Genomic DNA, 19,837 nt, shown 5'->3' with positions numbered 1-19,837 from the left:
TATACTCCCAAATTATAACAAGAGCAATTAATTCTCCATCCCTGTATCTCGTCCCTTTAAAAGCCACCTGGGCTGTGGGCACGGCTGCGTCCCCCCCCCCGGGCCCTGTGAGGTCGGCTGCCCCCCAGGCCAGGCAGGGAGCGGTTTCCGACACGCAGCCCTCAAACTGCCTCCGACAGAAACATCTCCAGGTGTCAGAAACAAAACAAGCCCAGGGCCCCTGACAAGAGGCAGCTTTCCCCTGCCAATCTCAGCGCCCGCATCTCCAAGGTCACCTGTCCCCTTGCCTCCTCTCAAATCAAATTGGTTGGGTGGTGAAGCCCCTCCTGAGCGGAAGCATCAAGCCAGCTAAGGTCAGAGCGGGTGCAGGGAAAACGGGGGGAGGGAGCATTGTGCTGAGTTTGAGCCGGGCTGGGTCTAGCCGAGTGCCCTGTCTCCAGCTGTGCGCCAGAAGCCCAGGCATAGTCAAGCTGTGGAGCTCCTTCCTCGAGAAGACAGTGACAAGCTGGGTGGACAAATGGATGGAGGAGAAGAGGGCTCCGTGGTCGGAGGTACCAGTTGCTGGAAACCCCAGGAGGGGACAGTTGCCCTTGCACTCATTTCCTGCCTGCGCTTCTCCGGAGGAAGTATCCGGTCGGCCCCTGTGAGTATTGGGATGCGTCCTGGGAGACGAGGGCAATTGGCAGGCCACCAGCTGGCTCCAGCCCACCAGCCGGCAGCCGGGCGAACTCCGGTTCTCAGAACAGCATCAAAACTGCCACTCATGCCTCAGAGACCTTTAGAGACTGAGCACTCAATCCAGCAGAGATAAGAACTCTTTGCAACGGAAGAGCGGACAGAGGCACATGTAAGCGTATTTACAAGCATTTTATTCAGCATCAGGACAAAGGAAAAACATGTCTGCTCCCCTTCATGTCCAAGCAGAAGCACGAAGCACGAAGCAAAAGCAATACACAAACGGAAGTTCCCAGCAAGCTGTGCTGGAATGTAAACAGACATGTGACACACAACAGCCCCACACATCCGTTTTGGTGGAACGGAACATCCCAATCCTAACCCTGAGAACAGGAGGCTGGACTAGATGGGCTCCCTTTGGCCTGAAGCAGCAGCCTCTGCTTATGTCCGTAAGCTGATTTGCCAATACTGCATCAAAGGAAGTCTGGAGCCGTTCAGCTGCCTTTTCGTCCTAGTGAACATCTGATCCCACCTTGAGACGGGAGAGAGGGAGGGGGCTGGCCACATGCCTTCATCTTTTGCTTCTCCTTCCGCCCTTGCAGTGCCCCCGTGCACGGTTCCCGCAGCCCCCTCCTCGCTGAGCCTTGAGGGTTTGGACGCAGCCCCCCCCCTTTGCTCCTGCGCCTCCTCCTGCCCTTGAGGTGTCCCCTTCAAGTAGCCAGAGTTGTCAGCTGCTTCGGCTGCACCTGCCACATCCACCTTGTCTGCCGCTCCACACTTTCCGCAAGGTGCTCTGGAGCCAGAAGCTGCAAGGTCCTTCCTTCGCCCCTGGCAGCTTCTCGCCCAAAGCTGTTTCCTTGGCTGCCGAGGGGCAGGGGCTGTCTGGACTCCTGCCTGGGCCCCACAGCAAAAGGAGAGCAAGGAGGCAATGGGGCTGGTGCAGGGGGCAGCTGGGGCCCACCCAGCAAGGACATTGTAGAGCCGTGACTTCCCCATTCATTCAGTTTACCAGCCATAAATCAGAATTATACACAAGTGTAGCTGCACCATAGATTTGTGTAACAGCCTTAGGATAGTGTCAGTTTTATTTCCATGGAATCATAGAATTGGAAGGGACCCCAAGGGCCACCTAGTCCAGCCCCCTGCAATGCAGCCATGACAGGCGATCCCTAGCATGGAATTTGCCCTTTTCGTGGCTGCCACACACTGGGGTGACATTTTCGTGGTGCTGTTCACTACAACCTCACAGGCTCCTTCCTGGTCACTCACTGCAAGTTCAAACTCCATGAGTGTATTTGTGAAATAAATGTCTTTTGATCACACTGGATTGCATTTGCCATTTCTACTGCTGGTTCTCTCAGTTCAGAGAAATCTTCTTTGGAGTTCTTTCTGCTCCATTTTTGTTTTAAGCACCCTGAACAACTTGGCATTGCCTTTCTGCTAAAAGGAACGAGGAGGCAAAATCAGCAAAGTGTCGCCATGAAGAGCCTGGCAAAATTTGCAATTTAAAAAAACCCTCGTGTGATTTTGCAAAAAATAAAAGGCTCAAATTATGGAGCAGGAGGGATTGGACAATAACCAAAAGGGGACTTCGGATCAACTCCCGGAAGACTTGGCTGCACCCTGGAACCAGGAACCATCTTTTGCTCTGGCAGCAGAGGCCAAACAGGGACAGATCTGGACCTCATCTGCTGGGCTGCTGTCAGTGCATAATCATGTCTGGCTGTCCCCTTCATGAGAAGATCAGGGGAGCCTGCGGGATCCAGCCCAACATCCTGGTCTCACAGTGGCCAAGCAGTGGGGAAACCGCAGTGGGAAACCCACAAGCAGGATCCCAGCACCAGAGCCCTGTGGTTTCCAGAAAGTGGCATTCAGGTGCATTGCTGCCTCTGACCGTGGAAGCAGAGTAGAGCCACCCATAGCCCTCTCCTCCTCCACCAATTTGCCTCACCCATTTTTGGCCATTGCTGCCTCTTGTGGGAAGGAGTTCCACAGTTTAACTCTGCACTGTGTAAAGAAAGGCTTTCCCTTCAGCTTCATTGGAGGGCAAAGAGCCTTCCCTTCTCTCTCCACTTTCTCCAGGCCAGCCATCATTTGGCAAACTTCTCTCGTGCCGCCTTGTTCTTGCCTTTCCTCCAACCCGAAAAAGTCCCAGGCGCTGCGGCCATTTCTTCCCAGGACCAGGTGTGGGGCCCTTTCCCGAGCCTCCTCCCGCTGACGGTCTCTCTGCCTTCTCTCTTCCTCTCCCGCAGGTCTTTGGGCACGGCAAGGCCAACGGGGAACCCACCTGGGCCCTCCTGCTCACCGCCTGCATCTGCGAAATAGGCATCCTCATTGCCTCCCTGGACGAGGTGGCCCCAATCCTCTCCATGTACGCCCCCTCCTGGGACCTCTGGGGCCCCTTCTGAGCATGGGGCAGGGGGTCTCTCTTCAGCACCCAGGAAGAGGCCAGGCTGCCCAGCCCGCCCCCCCCCCGGTCTTGAGCATCCCTCAAGCTAGGGCAGCCCCTCCTGTCTGCCAGTGCTGCCCTCCCCAGCCCCACCCTCCCACCCCACGTGGGGCAGTTCCTTCCAGGCGCTGGGAAGGGGTGGCTTTGAGCCTCCCTCTTTCTCCCCCCACATTCAGGCCCTCGCTTCCCCCCCCCCCCAGGTTCTTCCTGATGTGCTACATGTTCGTCAACCTGGCCTGCGCGGTGCAGACGCTACTAAGGACCCCCAACTGGCGGCCACGGTTTCGGTATTACCACTGGTGAGTGGCGAAGGGCCGGGGACTCTCAAGCTGCCGTTCCTGCGGGGCAGCGAGGGGGTTGGTCTAGATGGCCCTGGGTGGCCCCTTCCTGTTCTCCATGGAGGGGAGCCTCCTGTTGCAGGGGAGGCCTGGGCGGCTGCCAGTGCTCCTCTGGGCTGGGCTCAGCTCTCCTCCCCCCTGGTGCCCACAGGACCCTCTCCTTCCTGGGCATGAGCCTATGCCTGGCCCTGATGTTCATCTGCTCCTGGTACTATGCGCTGGTGGCCATGCTGATTGCAGGACTCATCTACAAATACATTGAATATCGAGGGTAAGTTGGCGGGTCGGGGGCTAGAGGGTCCTCCCGGGTGTTTTTCTGGGGGGGAACCCAGGCCAAGTGACTCCTGCGTTGCTAGGGCTGGGCTGGACATCTCTTAGGGTCCCTTCCAACTCTGCAATCCTAAATAACATTTGGGAGCCTCCTTCACTCCACGGCTTTGCGAGTTCCAGGGCAGAGGTAGTGGGGGTGGTTTCTCCTCCACCTTTCCTGACCCCTCCCTCCCTCCCGATTATTAAATTTATATACCCCAGAGCTTGTGTTGTCTTCCGGGACAGAAAGACACAGCAGAGACTGTGGCGTCTTTATGATATATCACTCTATTGACGCATATCTACAACATGCTGCTCCTAGATGATGATGATGATGGTGATGATGATGGTGATGATGATGATAATAATAATAATAATAATAATAATAATAATAATAATAATAATAATAATAATTTTATTTATACCCCGCCCTCCCCGGCCAGAGCCGTGCTCAGGGCGGCTAACACCAATAAAATCACAGTAAAAACACAATGGGGGGAGGGAACCAATTTAAAATACAGGTTAAAATGCAATTTAAAATGCAGCCTCATTTTAAAAGTAGCCCTTAGATCAAAACCTTAAGGGGAGGGAAACATAAGGGTCAGACTGAGTCCGAACCAAAGGCCAGGCGGAACAGCTCTGTCTTGCAGGCCCTGCGGAAAGATGTCAAGTCCCACAGGGCCCTGGTCTCTTGTAACAGAGCGTCCCACCAAGTCGGGGCCAGTGCTGAAAAGGCCCTGGCCCTAGTTGAGACCAATCTAACCACCTTGCGACCTGGGACCTCCAAAGTGTTGTCATTTGTGGACCTTAAGGTCCTCCACGGGGCATACCGGGAGAGGCGGTCCCCATAGGTACATGGGTCCTAGGCCACAGAGGGCTTTAAAGGTCAAAACCTTTAAAGGGATTGCAGAGTATTTGCATCCTACGAGGGTCTGGCTTCCCCCTTAAGGGCAGCAAAAAGTCATCCTTGCGTCTCTGGCCTCCAGCCAGTCACTCCCAGCTCACTTGCAGTTCTGCCCTCCTTCTCCTTTTCACTGCAAACCGACTGCAAGGAGCTCCCCCCCCAAAAAAAAACCACCCCTGGCCTTGGCATCTGTGCACCAGCACCCCCCCAAAAGAAGGGGTCCCCCTTGCCTGGCAGTCCTGCCCTCTGATGGTTTCCTTGATGGTCATCGCTGGTCTTTTTCCCCTAGTTCTGCCAAGCTGCCTTGGCTCCTTAGCACAAGTAAGTCCAGGGGGTTCCCCATCTTTGGCAAAGTTCAATCAGACTTCTGGCTAAATCCTAACACATAATAATATTAAAGCACAAAAATACCCAACATAGTAACCAACAAAAACACTCTAAGAGGCCACAAACAGTTGAATTAGTGAAAGGCCTGGTGGAAGAGGAACGTTTTTGCCTGGCGCCTAAAGACAAAGCGCTCTCTCCTTCCTGGGGAGAGCGTTTCCCCAAGAGGGAGCCACCACAGAAGAGGCCCTGTTCTCATGTTGCTCCCCTCCGGGCCTTTCGTGGAGGATGAACGCACAGAAGGGCCTCAGAGGATGACCTTTGACTTTGCAGAGCGGAGAAGGAGTGGGGCGATGGGATCCGGGGCCTGTCCCTCAGCGCGGCCCGTTATGCCCTCTTGCGGCTGGAGGAAGGGCCGCCCCATACGAAGAACTGGAGGTAAGGGAGCAGGACTCTGCCAGACTGACCGGGTGGGTGTGGGGAGAGGGAGAGGGAGGGAGACCGGGGGGGCACCTGTGGGAAGGCTGCTGGGCAGTGGGGTGCCAGGGGCCCTGGATCAGTTGCCCACCACAACAGGCATAACAAGTGCAGGAGGGGCAGAGATGTGCCTGGCACGAGGCCTGGAGCAGAGGGGGGCGTGATTCCTGCATGGCAGGGGGCTGGACTAGATGACTCTTGGGGGACCCGACTGTTCTGTGATCCCTAAGGGATGGGGCAGCAGAGGGAGATGGCAAGGCAGGAGAGAGGAAGGGGACTTGGGACTGGGAAGGAGAGGCAGCGAGAGCTGGCAGAAGTCCTCCAATGCTAGTCCTACTCAAGAGGAGACCCACTGACACTGATGGCCGTTGTGAGCTTCGTTCCCTGCATCCCAATGGTCCTACTCTGAGGAGGGCCCGGCCAGCGCCAACTCCCTCCTCCCCCTTCCCAGGCCGCAGCTGCTGGTGCTTGTCCGCGTGGATCAGGACCAGAACGTGGCCCACCCGCAGCTGCTCTCCTTCATCAACCAGCTGAAGGCCGGCAAGGGGCTGACCATCGTGGGCTCCGTGCTGGAGGGCACCTTCCTGGACAACCATGCCCAGGTCCAGAGGGCAGAGGAGGTGAGCAGGGCAGAGCGGCGCTCCCGGGGCTGGGGGTTGCAGGGTCCCGATCCCTGCTCTCGGCCGGGAAGGGGCTCCAACTTCTCTCCTCCCTGCTCCCTGGCAGTCCATCCGGCGGCTGATGGAGGCAGAGAAGGTGAAGGGCTTCTGCCAGGTGGTGACGTCGACCTCGGTGCGCGACGGCATGTCCCACCTGATCCAGTCCAGCGGCCTGGGGGGGCTGCAGCACAACAGCGTCCTGGTCGGCTGGCCTCGCAACTGGCGCAGCAAGGAGGACCACCAGACCTGGAGGAACTTCATTGGTACATGCTGGGCGGGGGGCAGGGGGCAGGGAGGGCAGAGGGGCCCTAAGGGCCAGGCCAAAGGGGCCCACCCACTCCAGCACCCTGCTCTCACAGGGGCCAAACGGGCCTCTTGTGCGAAACCCACAGGGAAGGATCTGCGCACAAGAGCAGCGCTCTGCTTTCCAGCAACTGGTACTCAGGAGCACTGCTGCCTCTTGCTGGGGGTGGGGAGTGTGGCCCTTGTGGCTAGAAGCCAGCCATGGCCCTCTCCGCCTCCCCCATGAATTGGCCCACTCTTCTTCCAGTGCCACCCAGGTCAGTGGCCATTGCTGTCTCCTGCGGGAGGGAGTTCCAAAGATTAACAAGGTGCTGCAGACAGAATCACTTCCTTTCATCTGCTCTCTGCTCACCTTAGGGTTCTCTGCCATGTTAGAAACACAGATATATAAGTGAGGCACCAAGTGGCTCCTTAAACCAGAGTTACGGTTTCCAAAATGGAACGTCTAGTTGCCATTTTGTGGCCAGGCGGTTCTAAAGTTGTATTTTTCAACACACCTTTTTGGTTCCGGAAATTCATTCCGATTGTCCAGATAGAATTCTACAGAATGGGGTATTAGCGTGTGAAAATGGTCTAAGGATCCCCAGCCACGCACCTCCAGATGATGGGGACATCAGATGCCGTCCTGGCACCCGGGCATCCTCACTTGGTCACAAGTGGCCATTAGCTGGGTGCAAAATGTGTGGATTTCGAGCGCTGGTTCCCTGTCCACCCTCTCCTCTTGTGGGTGACGCTTCTCTCCTCTGCCTGCGCCCCACAGAGCTCGTGCGAGAGACCACCGCTGGGCACATGGCGCTCTTGGTGGCCAAGAACCTGGCCATGTTCCCGGCCAACTCGGAACGCTTCTCAGAGGGCCACATCGACGTCTGGTGGATCGTGCACGACGGAGGGATGCTGATGCTGCTGCCCTTCCTGCTGCGTCAACACAAGGTATTTGGGGAGACGCCAGGGGGTGTCGCGCTGAGATCCCTGCACCGCAGGGGGAACTCTGCACTGCTAACTCTTTATTGGCAAAAACATGATCTTGACTTGGTTGAGTGTCAGGCCTAATGAGAAGAACAGCTTGTTCTCGGTGGTCTTACTCCATGGAAATCAGCTGTTGAGATCAAAGACCCCCACCTTTCCCCTCCTCTCCAGGGTTTCTCCATGCAGTCTGAGGCTGTGCCTCATGCCGCCAACCTCTCCTCCGCCCTCTTCATTCCTCTTCTGGTTCTGGGAGACCAGTGGGGAGGGGAGCTCATGGCAGCAGGAGGGGGAGAGACCTGTGACTCTTCACCAGCCGGACTCATGTCTGGCTCTCCTCTCCTGCTTCAGCTTCTGCCTCTGATTCTGCACTTCTCTCTGCCTCTGATTCTTCCTGCTCACTAAGGCCTGTTACTTCTTCCACTTCAGACACCTCCTCCTCCTCCCGGTCTGCTCCTTCTTCTCCCTCTGACCCCTCGTCCTTGTCCCCCCACCCCACCCCCGGGCTCTGGGCCCTCTTCCCTTGGGGTTCCCCTTGGGGGTTCCTCCCACCGTTCCTCTGCGCCCAACCAGTCCAGGACAGCTGGACTAGATGGTCCCCCCCAAACTCTGCCATTCCATGCTTCTACGAGAGTCCTCAGCAGGGACACCCAACAGCAAACCCACTCTCTTAGGGCCACTCAAATGGCTGTATTGGAGCTCCAGTCTCTTCTGGCAGCTGCTGGGGAGGATGGCGCACATGTTTTGTTTATATAATATTTTTATTGCATTTCCATTTTTAATATTTAGACGCATTCTTATTATCCACTCTACTTTTTGCTCATATGAGCCTATTGACTCCCCCCCCCCCCATGGCTTTCAAAGCTCATCTTTATATCATAGCAGTTATACATCTTCCATTTTATGTTTTTCTCATTCAACTCATCTCAGTTTTTAAGTAAATGTAAAAAAGGTAATAATCATTGTCATTACTTCTTACAACCCTGCTCGTGTTTTCAATTGCTTACAGTGATCCTTCAAATATTGTACAAATTCACTCCAGTCTTTTTGGAAAGCTTGATCATGCTGGTTTCAAATTTTCCCAGTCAGCTTCTCCAGTTCCGCATAGTCCATCATCTTCATCTGCAACTCTTCTATGGATATAATAATCTTTATTGTCATTGTCCCATACAGAACAACGAAACTGAAAAATCTACACCAGACATTCAAAAACCAACAAGCCTGCCATCCCATCTATCCCAACCTGGTTAACCCCCTAAAAAATCTGATACCCCATTTTTAAATACAATACACTCCCATAGAGACTACCTTACACTGCATTTAGATCCAAAATTGCATTTGGATAGAAACTGTTTCTCAGGCGGCTAGTCCTGGTCTTTATCGCAGGTATTTCTTGTTGCTTCCGTCTTCTGCCAGGCCTTGTCCCAAGAACGAGTCCCCTGAGCTGGGCAGGGCCGGCTGTGCGCTGGCTCAGTGGTTCCACCGCCTCTTTTCCTCCCACGTAGGTTTGGCGCAAGTGCAAGATGCGGATCTTCACCGTGGCCCAGATGGACGACAACAGCATCCAGATGAAGAAGGACCTGACGACTTTCCTGTACCACCTGCGCATCACAGCCGAGGTGGAAGTGGTGGAGATGGTAAGGCCGTCAGAGCAGCCGGCTGCTGGATCCGGCCAGGAGCCTGTCTGGCCCAGCGTTGCGTTCTCACTGGGGAGTCCCCATGTCCCACCCTCTCCCTCTCCCGCAGCACGAGAGCGACATCTCCGCCTACACCTATGAGAAGACCTTGGTGATGGAGCAACGCTCCCAGATCCTCAAGCAGATGCACCTCACCAAGACGGAGAGGGAGCGCGAGGTAAGTGGCCGTGGGGCTGGTGGGCCGCAATACGCCCTCCCACTTATGGGCTGGGAAGCGCTGCGAGGTCTCATGCAAGGGCAAAGGGAGAAATCTGCCCTGCCTGAAGAAGGGCCTGGGCAGAGAGGCTGGGAGGAGAGAGTCTTGCTCTCTCGCAGCGATTCCTCCGTGCACCTTAGAACTGGGTCCGATCTGCACCTGCCCTCGTCTCACAGGGGCCCACAAGCAGGACTTGATCACAGGGGCGCCGTCTGCCTTGCCAAATGCAAGGCGGTTCTTTTAAAATGAGATTCAGAAGGAACACAAAACACGAGTGAGTGAGAAGATTGAAGGTTTGTATTCTAAACAGCAAGCAATATATACATGCCAAGGAAGCGCCTCAGTCTGCCACTTGGAAGCCCTCAAGAAGTGGCAAAGTGGCTCCCCCAGGTAGCTTCAGTTTGCACAGCCCCACAGCCATCAGTCCGTGCATCAGCAACTATGCCCAAAACTATCGGATTTATAGATAGCTAGCCTGTTAGCCTGCGTGGCTTGCTTGACTGGCTACGTGCAGATTATTCATTAGCCACCCTCTCCCAAGGCCTCACTTTCTCCAAACAATGTCCGACGTCAAAGAAGGTGAAGGTACCCAGCGCTATCACAGATTAGGGCACTAAAGGCTGTTCTCAGCCATCAAAGAGCTGAACAAGAGCTGGAGGGGGGGAGCAAACAGAGGCAGGGAGGGTAATCGTGTCAGATCACTAGATCTTCTGGATTGATTGCCGATATAGGGAGAGGGAGAGAAGAGAGCGGATTCAGCTGCGTGGGTTCAAGAGAGGATGAGATCACTAACTCCTTGAAATACAACTATATTCCAGACAGATCGCCCACACACCTTCCCCTCCTGTGGCTTCTAGAAGCATCACTGCTTCCGGCTGGGGGGGCCAAGCAGAGCCCTCCTGGCTAGTCCCCCCCCCCTTGGCCTCTCATCCTCCATGGATGCCTCTCATTCTCTCTTAAAAGCATCCAAGCTAGTGGCCATCCTTGATTCCTGTGGGAAGGAGTTCCATAGTTGAACGAAGCACTGTGTAAAGAAGGACTTTTCCCTGCCCTCTCTTTAATCTTTTTCACATCTCTCCCCCTGTAGGCCGTCAATTATATACTATAATTCTCACTACAGAGATCTCAGCGTCTCTTGGCCAGCAATGGGTGCCACCCTAAAGCATCTCTCACAAGGGCACACAGGGTGTTTTAAGGGTGTGTTCAGATGGGGGGGGTGATATAAAGAAAACCTGTGCATGTTATATGAGCTTTATAAGTGGCACCTCAGCCTTTGCCCACAAGGAGCCTGAGGATGAGTTGGATGTATGTATCTATTTAAAACCAATGTGAACTGGTGGGCCCCCTTGCTAGCCTCTCTGTTCACATATATAGATAGAACTGCACAGATCCCACACGACTGGGGGACTTCCATCATTATTCCCATTTACAAGAAAGGCTCGAGGGATGATCCCTCCAACTATAGACCTATAAACCTCCTGAATATAATAAGTAAATTATACACTAAACACCTCAGCGAGAAACTGTGCGAATGGATAGAAAGAGCGAAGATTCTTGATGATGCACAGGCAGGATTTAGACAAGGGAGATCCCACAATGGATCACTGCCTGATCTTACAGCACCTAGCTGAGAAATACACATCGCACCACAATCACCACCTATACACAGCATTTGAAGATTTTAAAGCAGCCTTTGACTCCATCCCAAGAACTCGACTCTGGGACAAACTCAACAAATCACCCATAGACCGACGTCTGCTGCTACTAATATACAAACTGTACAACAACACACGACTTCGTATAAGATGCAGCCAAGAAGGTCAACTCTCTAATTTCATTAGAACAACAAAGGGAGTTAAACAAGGATGCATTTTGGCCCCCTTTTTGTTCAACATCTATATAAACTCCCTAATAGACCACCTACAACGCCCCAAAATTAGCAGACAAAAAACTGCCTATCCTACTCTATGCAGACGATGCGGTTATATTGTCCCAGACTCAGATGGGCCTCAAAAGAGCTCTTAACAGCTTATCCCAATACTGTAGAGAAGAGAAATTAGCAGTGAACTACCAAAAAACAAAAGTCATGGTTTTCTCTAACAAAAGGAAAATATACAGATGGAATTTAGACAATCAGGAGATTGAACAAGTGACATGCTTTAAATATCTAGGAGTGATATTCCAAGCATCAAGGAAGAAGACTGCCCACATAAACTACAGCTCCTTTACAGCACAAAAAAGTACAACGGCAATCCTAAGATTCCATCGTACAATGGGAGGAAATTTCATTCCTGCTACAATTAAACTATTCGTGGCAAAACCAACGGCACAAATCCTATACGGCGCACCACTCGTCTCCCTCTCTAATCTAGGCCCATATGAGAAGATACAATCAGGTTTCCTTAGATCACTCCTGCAAACACCTAAATGTGTCCCAAACGCCGCCCTACGACTGGAAGCGGGCTTATACAGCATTAAAGCCAAAGTATGGATAAGAACCTTATGCACTTGGCTAAGACTTAACAACTCGCCGGTTGGACTACTTTCCCTGATGCTTCTTGACAAATTCCAATCTAGTTGGTTGAAGGGCATTCTCAGAAAACTGGCCACATATGGTCTCTCCCCAGAGTATTTATTAAGTTTAGAAGGGGGAAGGGCCAAGAACATAATCAAAGAAAGACTCCGGGACATTGAAACCCAAAATGACTTTAACCAACTTCCGATAACTTATAAACTTCTATACAATTCCCAAAGGCCCCATCTAGTGAACTATCTCAAAGTTCTAGACAACGCTAAACACCGATGGGCATTTTCCAGGGCCCGCTTTAACGCTCTCCCTTCAGCTCTTCTAGAGGGAAGATACAATAAAATACCGATTGAACAAAGATTATGTCCCTGTAACAGCAACGAAATCGAAACCATTGGGCATGTCATCTTATACTGCCCATTATATCGAGACTCACGAAAAGAGCTGATCGAACCGATTCTGAGGAAATTACCTCATAGTATAGACGACACCTATATCAGACACCTCTTAGCTGACAAAGAGCCCGAAATTAACAGGTCCGTGGCAAAGTACTGTTACATTGCAACAAGAATAAGACGAGCAATGATGTCTACAAAGGAGCTCAAACTGTAAACATCGAAAGAACGATAATAAACAGTAGCGACTCCTGAATTGAATTTTAAAAACTTAAAACTTGAAACCAGGTCATAAACATAAGCACCAATTTTGAGAATTGGCCATATTTTTACTGCTACTTGTAGCACAATACTACTCTTAATGTCATATTTTATAAATTGCTTCTGGTCACTGACCGTATTAAAGATATTTGATTTGATTTGATTTGATGAGTTGGATGTCTAGCAGATAAAACACCTGGCGCACAGCCAGAGCCTGGCACCAGCCTGGCACCACCCATTGGGGGCAGCTCCCTTGCCAGTGGCCTCTCCTCTCCCTTCTGCCCCCCAGATCCAGAGCATCACAGACGAGTCGCGCGGCTCCATCCGGCGCAAGAACCCCACCAACACGCGCTTGCGCCTCAATGTCCCCGACGAGCAGGTGGGCGACAATGAGGAGAAGCCGGAAGAAGAGGTGAGGCTGCCCAGGGGGGCGCTGGGGGTCCGGGATATATTGATTAAATATTGTCCTTCCTCACTCAGGTTAGTAAGCTGGAAGCAGAGCACATTCCCTCATACATAGCAGGAAGCTAGTTGATGGATTCGTGAGAATCATTAGCGTTAAGCAATCCAGTCTGGCTTGTCCAGATGGGATTGTTCCTGGTAAATCCCCCTTAAGGTAAAGGTAAAGGGACCCCTGACCATTAGGTCCAGTTGTGGCCAACTCTGGGGTTGTGGCGCTCATCTCGCTTTATTGGCCGAGGGAGCCAGCGTACAGTTTCCGGGTCATGTGGCCAGCATGACTAAGCCGCTTCTGGCAAACCAGAGCAGAGCATGGAAACGCTGTTTACCTTCCTACCGGATTGGTACCTATTTATCTACTTGCACTTTGACGTGCTTTCAAACTGCTAGGTGGGCAGGAACTGGGACCGAGCAACAGGAGCTCACCCTGTCGCGGGGATTCGAACCGCCAACCTTCTGATCGGCAAGTCCTAGGCTCTGTGGTTTAACCCAAAGCTCCACCCGCTTCCCGCTAAATCCCTCTTAGTTCCCTCTTAAAAACAATAACGACACAACAGTCTTCTTTAAAACGAATGATGAGCTTTACAGTTCACAGTGTGATCCTGAAGGCAGGCTTGAGCTTTTAGTTACAGAGAAAGGTGTGGGGTTCACCCTCTTGTGAGGGTTGAGAACAGGTGCTGCTGGCTGATAACCAGCAGACAGCAAAAAGGTATCAAGAAGAGATGGAATCAAGACAATGGGTTAATGCTGGAATGATAAAACTGGAAAATAAGAGAGAAGAAAGCAGGAACAAGTGAAAGAACTTTCTCTCAACAGCCAGAACATGGGAAGTCCTCTGCAAATTTTGCATAATTGGCTTTATTGTTTGTATTATGATGTGGCAAGATTTGATTTGATATCAATTGGAATTTTATTAATTGAAAATTTAAAAAAGAAGAAATGGAATCCAGAGAGTCAAGAGAAAGATGGCTGGGTGACGAGCCTCTTTATAGGGTCTGCCAGGGCCACGCCCATCTACCTGGTCAGACACAAGGGGAGGAATTCCAGACCAGGTGTGACAGGAAGTCCTCCTGGCTGTGTGTCCACTCTGGGCAAGCAGGAAATGACTGCTACTGCTTCAGTGATGTTACATCCCACAAATAAAGAATCTGCCCAATGAATCCATTTCCAGTTAACCTGATTAAGCGCCAAATGGTTGCAGCCCTGAAAAAGAGAGCGATCAGAGTAGGCAGGGACCTCAAAGGTAACCCAGTCCACTGGTGGAATCATGGGGAGGGACCCCTGGGGGCATCTAGTCCAGCCCCCTGAATCTCAACTGAAACTTCCCTGACCACCCAGGCAGAGACTTGTGGGGCATGGCCTCGATCCTGGCCGGGGCTGAGGGCTGCGGAGGGTCCGTGCCCTGGCCCCAACCTCTCCCGCCCCCCTCCTCTGCCACAGGTGCAGCTCATCCACGACAAAAATGCCACCAGCTGCTCCCCGTCTCCGGGCGACGAAACGGAGGCGGAGGCGGAGCCAGAGGCCGCCCCGGAGAAGGTGCACCTCACCTGGACGAAAGACAAGCTGGCCGAGAAGAACAAGGGCAAGAGTCCCGTCAGCCCCGAGAGCATCAAGGACTTCTTCAGCATGAAGCCGTGAGTCCTGGCACCAGCGCCTCTGCCCCCCGGGCAGAAGGAACCTGCTGCTGCTCCTGCCGGGGCATCGCTTGGGCAGGGGCTGGGGAGGCGCTGAGGGTGCAGGGAACCAGGGGGGCTGCTGGGCAGAGGGGAGGGGGCTTGGTGCCAAGGGAGGGGGTAGCCAGGCAGCCGGGCATCCCTTGCGGGCACCAGGTAGTCAATGACCAGCTCTCTCTCTTCCTCCTTCCTCTGCCTGACGCTGCCAGGGAGTGGGAGACCCTGTAAGTCTTTGCTTGGGGCTGCTCTGCTCTGTGTCGCGGGGGGGGGGGCTCTCTGGCTGGGCTTTTCTCCCGCCCCACCTCTGTCGTGGGGCAGGGCAACGCTGGGCTCGGGCGGGCAGGGTGGGGTCCAAGGAGGCTTCTGGAGCCAACCGACCAGCCCCCCGCCGTCTTCCGCAGGAACCAGGCCAACGTCCGGCGGATGCACACGGCCATCCGCCTCAACGAGGCCATCGTGAAGAAGTCCCAGGATGCCAAGCTGGTGCTGCTCAACATGCCAGGGCCCCCCCGGAACCGCAAGGGGGACGAGAACTGTATCCTTCCCTGGCAGAGCCCCCCCCCCCGGGCACCTGGGAGCGGGGGCATTTGTGGGGCGTCCCGAGAGCAAGGCTTTTGCGGGGGGCGAGGGCAACACAGGAAGGGAAACTGCAGATACTCTGCCTTTTAATAATAATAATAATAATAATAATAATAATAATAATAATAATAAAATTTTATTTATATTCTTCCATTCCCAGTTTAAAAACCAGGGTAAGGCGGCTAACAGCAAATATAAAACATTAATTAAAATGCGACTTAAAAACAGCGTAGGTAAAAGGTAAAGGGACCCCTGACCATTAGGTCCAGTCGTGACTGACTCTGGGGTTGCGGCGCTCATCTCGCTTTATTGGCCGAGGGAGCCAGCGTACAGCTTCCGGGTCATGTGGCCAGCATGACTAAGCCGCTTCTGGTGAACCAGAGCAGCACACGGAAATGCAGTTTACCTTCCGGCTGGAGTGGTACCTATTTATCTACTTGCACTTGGACGTGCTTTCGAACTGCTAGGTGGGCAGGAGCAGGGACCGAGCAAGGGGAGCTCACCAAGTCACGGGGATTCAAACCGCCAACCTTCTGATTGGCAAGTCCTAGGCTCTGTGGTTTAACCCACAGCGCCACCCGCATCCCATAAACAGCATAAAATGCAGCATCAATATCAATAAAATTCAAAAATTCAGAGGTCATTTTGGGAAAAACAAAAGAAAAAACAAAACCCCCGTCAGTAGACACCCAATGATCAGCAGGGCTAACTGGCCACGTTGGTCCTACCTGGACAAGTGCATTTAGAACCCAAAAGGGCAGAGAAGAATCAGGTCCCTGGTTCTTCTGGGGAGGGTGGGCCAGGGCCAGGGTGGGGGCCTCTCCTCTGTGCCCTGGGTGCCCCTCCGCTCCTTAACTGCCCCCCCAGACATGGAGTTCCTGGAAGTCTTGACGGAGCACCTGGACCGGGTCTTGCTGGTGCGCGGTGGCGGCCGGGAGGTCATCACCATTTACTCCTGAGAAGCTGGCCGAGGCCGTTGCCCGGAGGTTTGTGCCCCGCCTGAGAGCCCCGCCTGCCCCTTTCCGCACCCATCTCTCCCGGAGAGCCAGCAGGGAGGGCCCGCCGCCCAACGCCGCTCCACTCATCTCTCCGCACGTGAACTGCAGCGCCAGGCGCACCCATCCAAGCACCACGGCCACCAGCTCCCACCCAGCGGCACGGCAGATACCGCTGACCCATAGATCGACCTCGGCTCTAGGGCCGGCTCTCGCCGTGGGACGGAGGGCGGCCGCCGGCAGCTAAGTGACTTCCCCGGGAGGCCGGAGACTCGGATGCGCCGAGCCCCTTGCCCTGATCCTGCCTGCTTTTCTATCGTTGCCTTTTGTTGGGTGTGCTCCTTGCTCCCCCCGCCCCGTCCCCCCCAACCAGCCCCCATGGTGGGGAGAGGGCACCAGCCGAGGCCACCAGCATGCTTCTTCCCTTGCCAATGCTGGACTCTCCCCCCCTGCCCTCCTAAGACAAGCCCCCTCTTGGGGACCAAAGCAATGGGGCCGGGCAGCTTTCATAGAATCGTAGACTTGTAGTTGGAAGGGACCCCTGGGGTCATCTAGTCCAACCCCCTGCCCTCCTGCTTTGCCCTTTTTACCCAGGAGGGCCTGGCAACTACTGCTGACCCCCTGCAGGCTGCCTGGGCTTAGAATGGCAGAGTTGTCGAGTGGGAAAGGGGGTCATCTTGTGTCCCGTCCGCCCGCCAAGCCCCTCCAAACCCGCCAACCATTTTGCACTTTGCTCTTCCCGTCCGGCCCAGAGGGGCACTGGGCCGCAGAGATGGGTCTGTCTGCCCCGTCTCGGACGGAGAAGCCACGCCTTTTGGGGTCTGCGTTTCCTCCTTCCTGCCAAAAGGGACAGGAGAGACCCCACTGGGGCCCCCACAAGACCACAGCCCCTTTGCACTTTAGGACTGGCTCTCCCGGCCCGCAGGGCTGGGCTGCCAGGTGACACCCCCCACCCAGGGGCCACAGTGGGGGCCCCTCTCGCCACCCTCCTGCTTCTGTGGCCCCTTCCTCGCCCGCTGATGTTCCCCAAATGCCCCGTATGGGACTGCAGTCTCTCCCTTGGGGGAGGCAGGTTGCCTCAGCCGGATGCACTTAATGACCCCCCCACCCGCCCTCCTGCATCCCCCCCGGTTCTCATCTGGCTCAACAAAGGGCTAAGATGCTTTGGGGGGATTCTGTTCCCCCCATCCTAGAATCGCAGTTTGAAATGGGACCCCACGGGTCATCTAGTCCAACCCCCTGCAATGCAGGAATCGCAACAACGAAGCCTCCCTCCCTTGCCTCCCCCCGAAATGTGTGACGCAGCCCCTCCCTCTCCCCCCCCCCCCAGTGTCCGCTGTGGGGCTTTTAACCAATGTGAATAGTCCTCCGTAGCCAGAGGGACGTCGCTCTGCCTGATGTGGGGCTGTATATATTGTAAATAGCACAGGACATGTATTTTTAAAGGGGTCGTATTTATGTGGGGGGGGGGACAGAAACGAGATGAAAGTCTATACATAGAGAGTGAGAGAGAGATCCAGCGGGTGGGGTGGGTGGGTGGCTGGCCGAGATGCCCCCCAGGCGGGGCCAGGAGCCAGGCCTGGACCGGCTTGGTGAACGGGCACCGCGCACTTCTCCATGGGCGCCGTGCAGTGGCAGGGAGTTCCGCTGAGACCGGGCGGCGCCGGCGGCTGTTTCCTCCTTTGTGCACTTGTCTCTTCTTAGCTTCCTAGGGTTCTTATCAGGGAAAAGGGCCAGAACCACCTGAACCTATTTCACAGCAGATCTGAGCTTCCACTTCCGAGTGCGGCCTGCTAAGCTTCAAACTCTCCGTGTCCCCCTCGCCCTGCGCCCCACCAGGCAGCTTGGCCCCCGTACCTCCCCACCTCCTCTCCCAGGGCCAGGCTGTGGCTGCAGGAGCATAGAATTGCAGAGCTGGGAGGGACACCCCAAGGTCATCTAGGATAACCCCCGCCACACAGGAAACAGAGCTCAAGAATCACCGCTGGATGATCCCCCGGCCACTGCTGGAAAACCTCCAAGGAAAGAGAGCCCATCCCCACCCCCCGCGTTGGAGAAGATCCAGTGGGCCCTCCAGTCCACACCCCTGCAAGGCAGGGACCCCCAAAGGTCCTCCAGACCACCCCCTGCAAGGCAGGGCTTGCAGCTTCCCATCGCCCGCACCCCTAGCAGCTAGACTGCCCCTCGCTGCCCCTTCACCACCCACCTGGTGGGGTTGCATCTGCCCCCCGGCGCACTTTCCATGCGGGTTGTTCAGAGGGTGTGACTGACCTCCCTCCACCTCCAGAGAGCCTGGGGGGTGTCTTCTTCTCCCCTGAGCACGGTTGCCTCCTGGCTCCTTCCCTCCCAGCTGCCCCACTCCCCCCATATCTCCCAGTCCCTCAGGAGAGGGCCACGCTTAGCAGGTGGCACTGCATGCGAGTTTACACCCCGTTCTGACCCCGCACGTTTGGCCCCCGTGTGTGTGTGTGTGTCCCGTGTGCCGCTCTCCCCTGGAGCCCCTTCAGCCCCGTCCACCCGGGGAGGGTCCTCTTGTGATGGGGGGGAGGGGCAGGACATGCACTGCTGCTGGAGGAGGGGGTTGCAGCGGAAACGGGACCAGCTTCAGAAACAGCAAAAAAGGAGAAAGTAATTTTGAATCATCCCCAACGTGCGCACTGAGAAGGGGTCTCCGGCCAAGGCTCGCTCCTTGGAGAGTCCTGGTCCTTCAGAGATGCTGCTTCTGAGAAGAAGGGAAGGACCCGGAGGCCCTATTTGTGTTGGTTAAAACACACTCCCCCCCCCCCCCAAGCTCCATGTGCAATATCTTTGTTAATGAATGTTCCCACCAGTCGGCTCATCCAGTAACCTTTATAATCCGATCACCGTAGCTGACCTGTTTTACGTCCATCCAAGTGACTCTTGATTCGAGTGCAATATTTCGATAGCTTTCGTGAGCTCCTCCATCGTAGGCTTTTGTGTTCTAGGGATTTGTGTGTGCAAAGCAACGCCGATCAGTTTCCTCCCTGTAAATAAACCAGGTTGCCAATCCAAAGGAACGCGCGTTAGGCTTGCCTCTACTTTTGTGCGAGTGTTTCTGTGGGCTGCCTGGCTACCGCCCCCCCCCCCCGCGCAGTTCTCTATGCCAATAGATATCCATGGGGTTGTGGCTCCTCCTCTGTTGACTGCTTGTGTTGACGCTTCTACTGTATTTTATTTTTTAGATTCCTGTCTGCACAAAATGCAATAAAAAGGATTTTATTACACCCTTCATTGACTGCGGGCGGCCTGCTTATGTCCTGAAGGAGAATGTTGCGTGTGCGCAGAGTCCGCCTTCAAGTGGCACATAGTTAACCTGTGGAACTCCCTGTTGGAGGCACTGATGGTCCCCTACCTAGGTGACTTTAGAAGAGTGTGAGTTCCTGCAGGAGGGGGACTGCCTGGGGCTTCCAGTCATGAGAGCTATGCACATGCAGAAGGGGAGAAAGTCTTGTGGTGGGACGCTTCTGGGGGGTATTCCACATGCCACAGAGAGAACGGCATGCTGGCCTAGGTGGGCAACTGGCCTGATCTGGGACCTTAGGTTCTTATTTTTACAAGCGGTCGATCAGTGCTGAGCAGGCTGGAAGGAAACCGGAATTGCCTTCCCGACAGCTTGCACTGGCCCAACTCACA

At 54.5% G+C, this 19,837-nt stretch overlaps 1 protein-coding gene across 3 annotated transcripts in view; it reads left to right on the top strand.

The window, feature by feature from the left end:
* SLC12A5 (solute carrier family 12 member 5) overlaps positions 1 to 19,435 on the top strand; it is a 109,781-nt gene extending 90,346 nt beyond the window's left edge. For 2 of the 3 annotated variants that reach the window (XM_081196055.1, XM_081196057.1), the window contains exons 13-26: positions 2,928 to 3,046; positions 3,325 to 3,423; positions 3,614 to 3,733; positions 5,333 to 5,437; positions 5,928 to 6,096; positions 6,203 to 6,398; positions 7,199 to 7,368; positions 8,907 to 9,038; positions 9,148 to 9,255; positions 12,767 to 12,889; positions 14,377 to 14,570; positions 14,819 to 14,833; positions 15,011 to 15,144; positions 16,056 to 19,435. In XM_081196055.1, coding sequence (XP_081052181.1) covers positions 2,928 to 3,046; positions 3,325 to 3,423; positions 3,614 to 3,733; positions 5,333 to 5,437; positions 5,928 to 6,096; positions 6,203 to 6,398; positions 7,199 to 7,368; positions 8,907 to 9,038; positions 9,148 to 9,255; positions 12,767 to 12,889; positions 14,377 to 14,570; positions 14,819 to 14,833; positions 15,011 to 15,144; positions 16,056 to 16,147 — 1,776 coding nt within the window. In that variant the 3' untranslated portion in view covers positions 16,148 to 19,435. The remainder of the gene's footprint in view (positions 1 to 2,927; positions 3,047 to 3,324; positions 3,424 to 3,613; positions 3,734 to 5,332; positions 5,438 to 5,927; positions 6,097 to 6,202; positions 6,399 to 7,198; positions 7,369 to 8,906; positions 9,039 to 9,147; positions 9,256 to 12,766; positions 12,890 to 14,376; positions 14,571 to 14,818; positions 14,834 to 15,010; positions 15,145 to 16,055) is intronic. The other variant, XM_081196056.1, reaches the window with a different exon arrangement.
* The last annotated feature ends 402 nt before the right edge of the window (positions 19,436 to 19,837 follow it).

Source organism: Podarcis bocagei (genome assembly GCF_964188305.1).
Source record: "Podarcis bocagei genome assembly, chromosome: 5".
Taxonomy (NCBI): domain Eukaryota; kingdom Metazoa; phylum Chordata; class Lepidosauria; order Squamata; family Lacertidae; genus Podarcis; species Podarcis bocagei.
The sequence above is the reverse complement of the archived record's forward strand: the minus strand, read 5'-3'. Positions and strand labels throughout refer to the sequence as shown.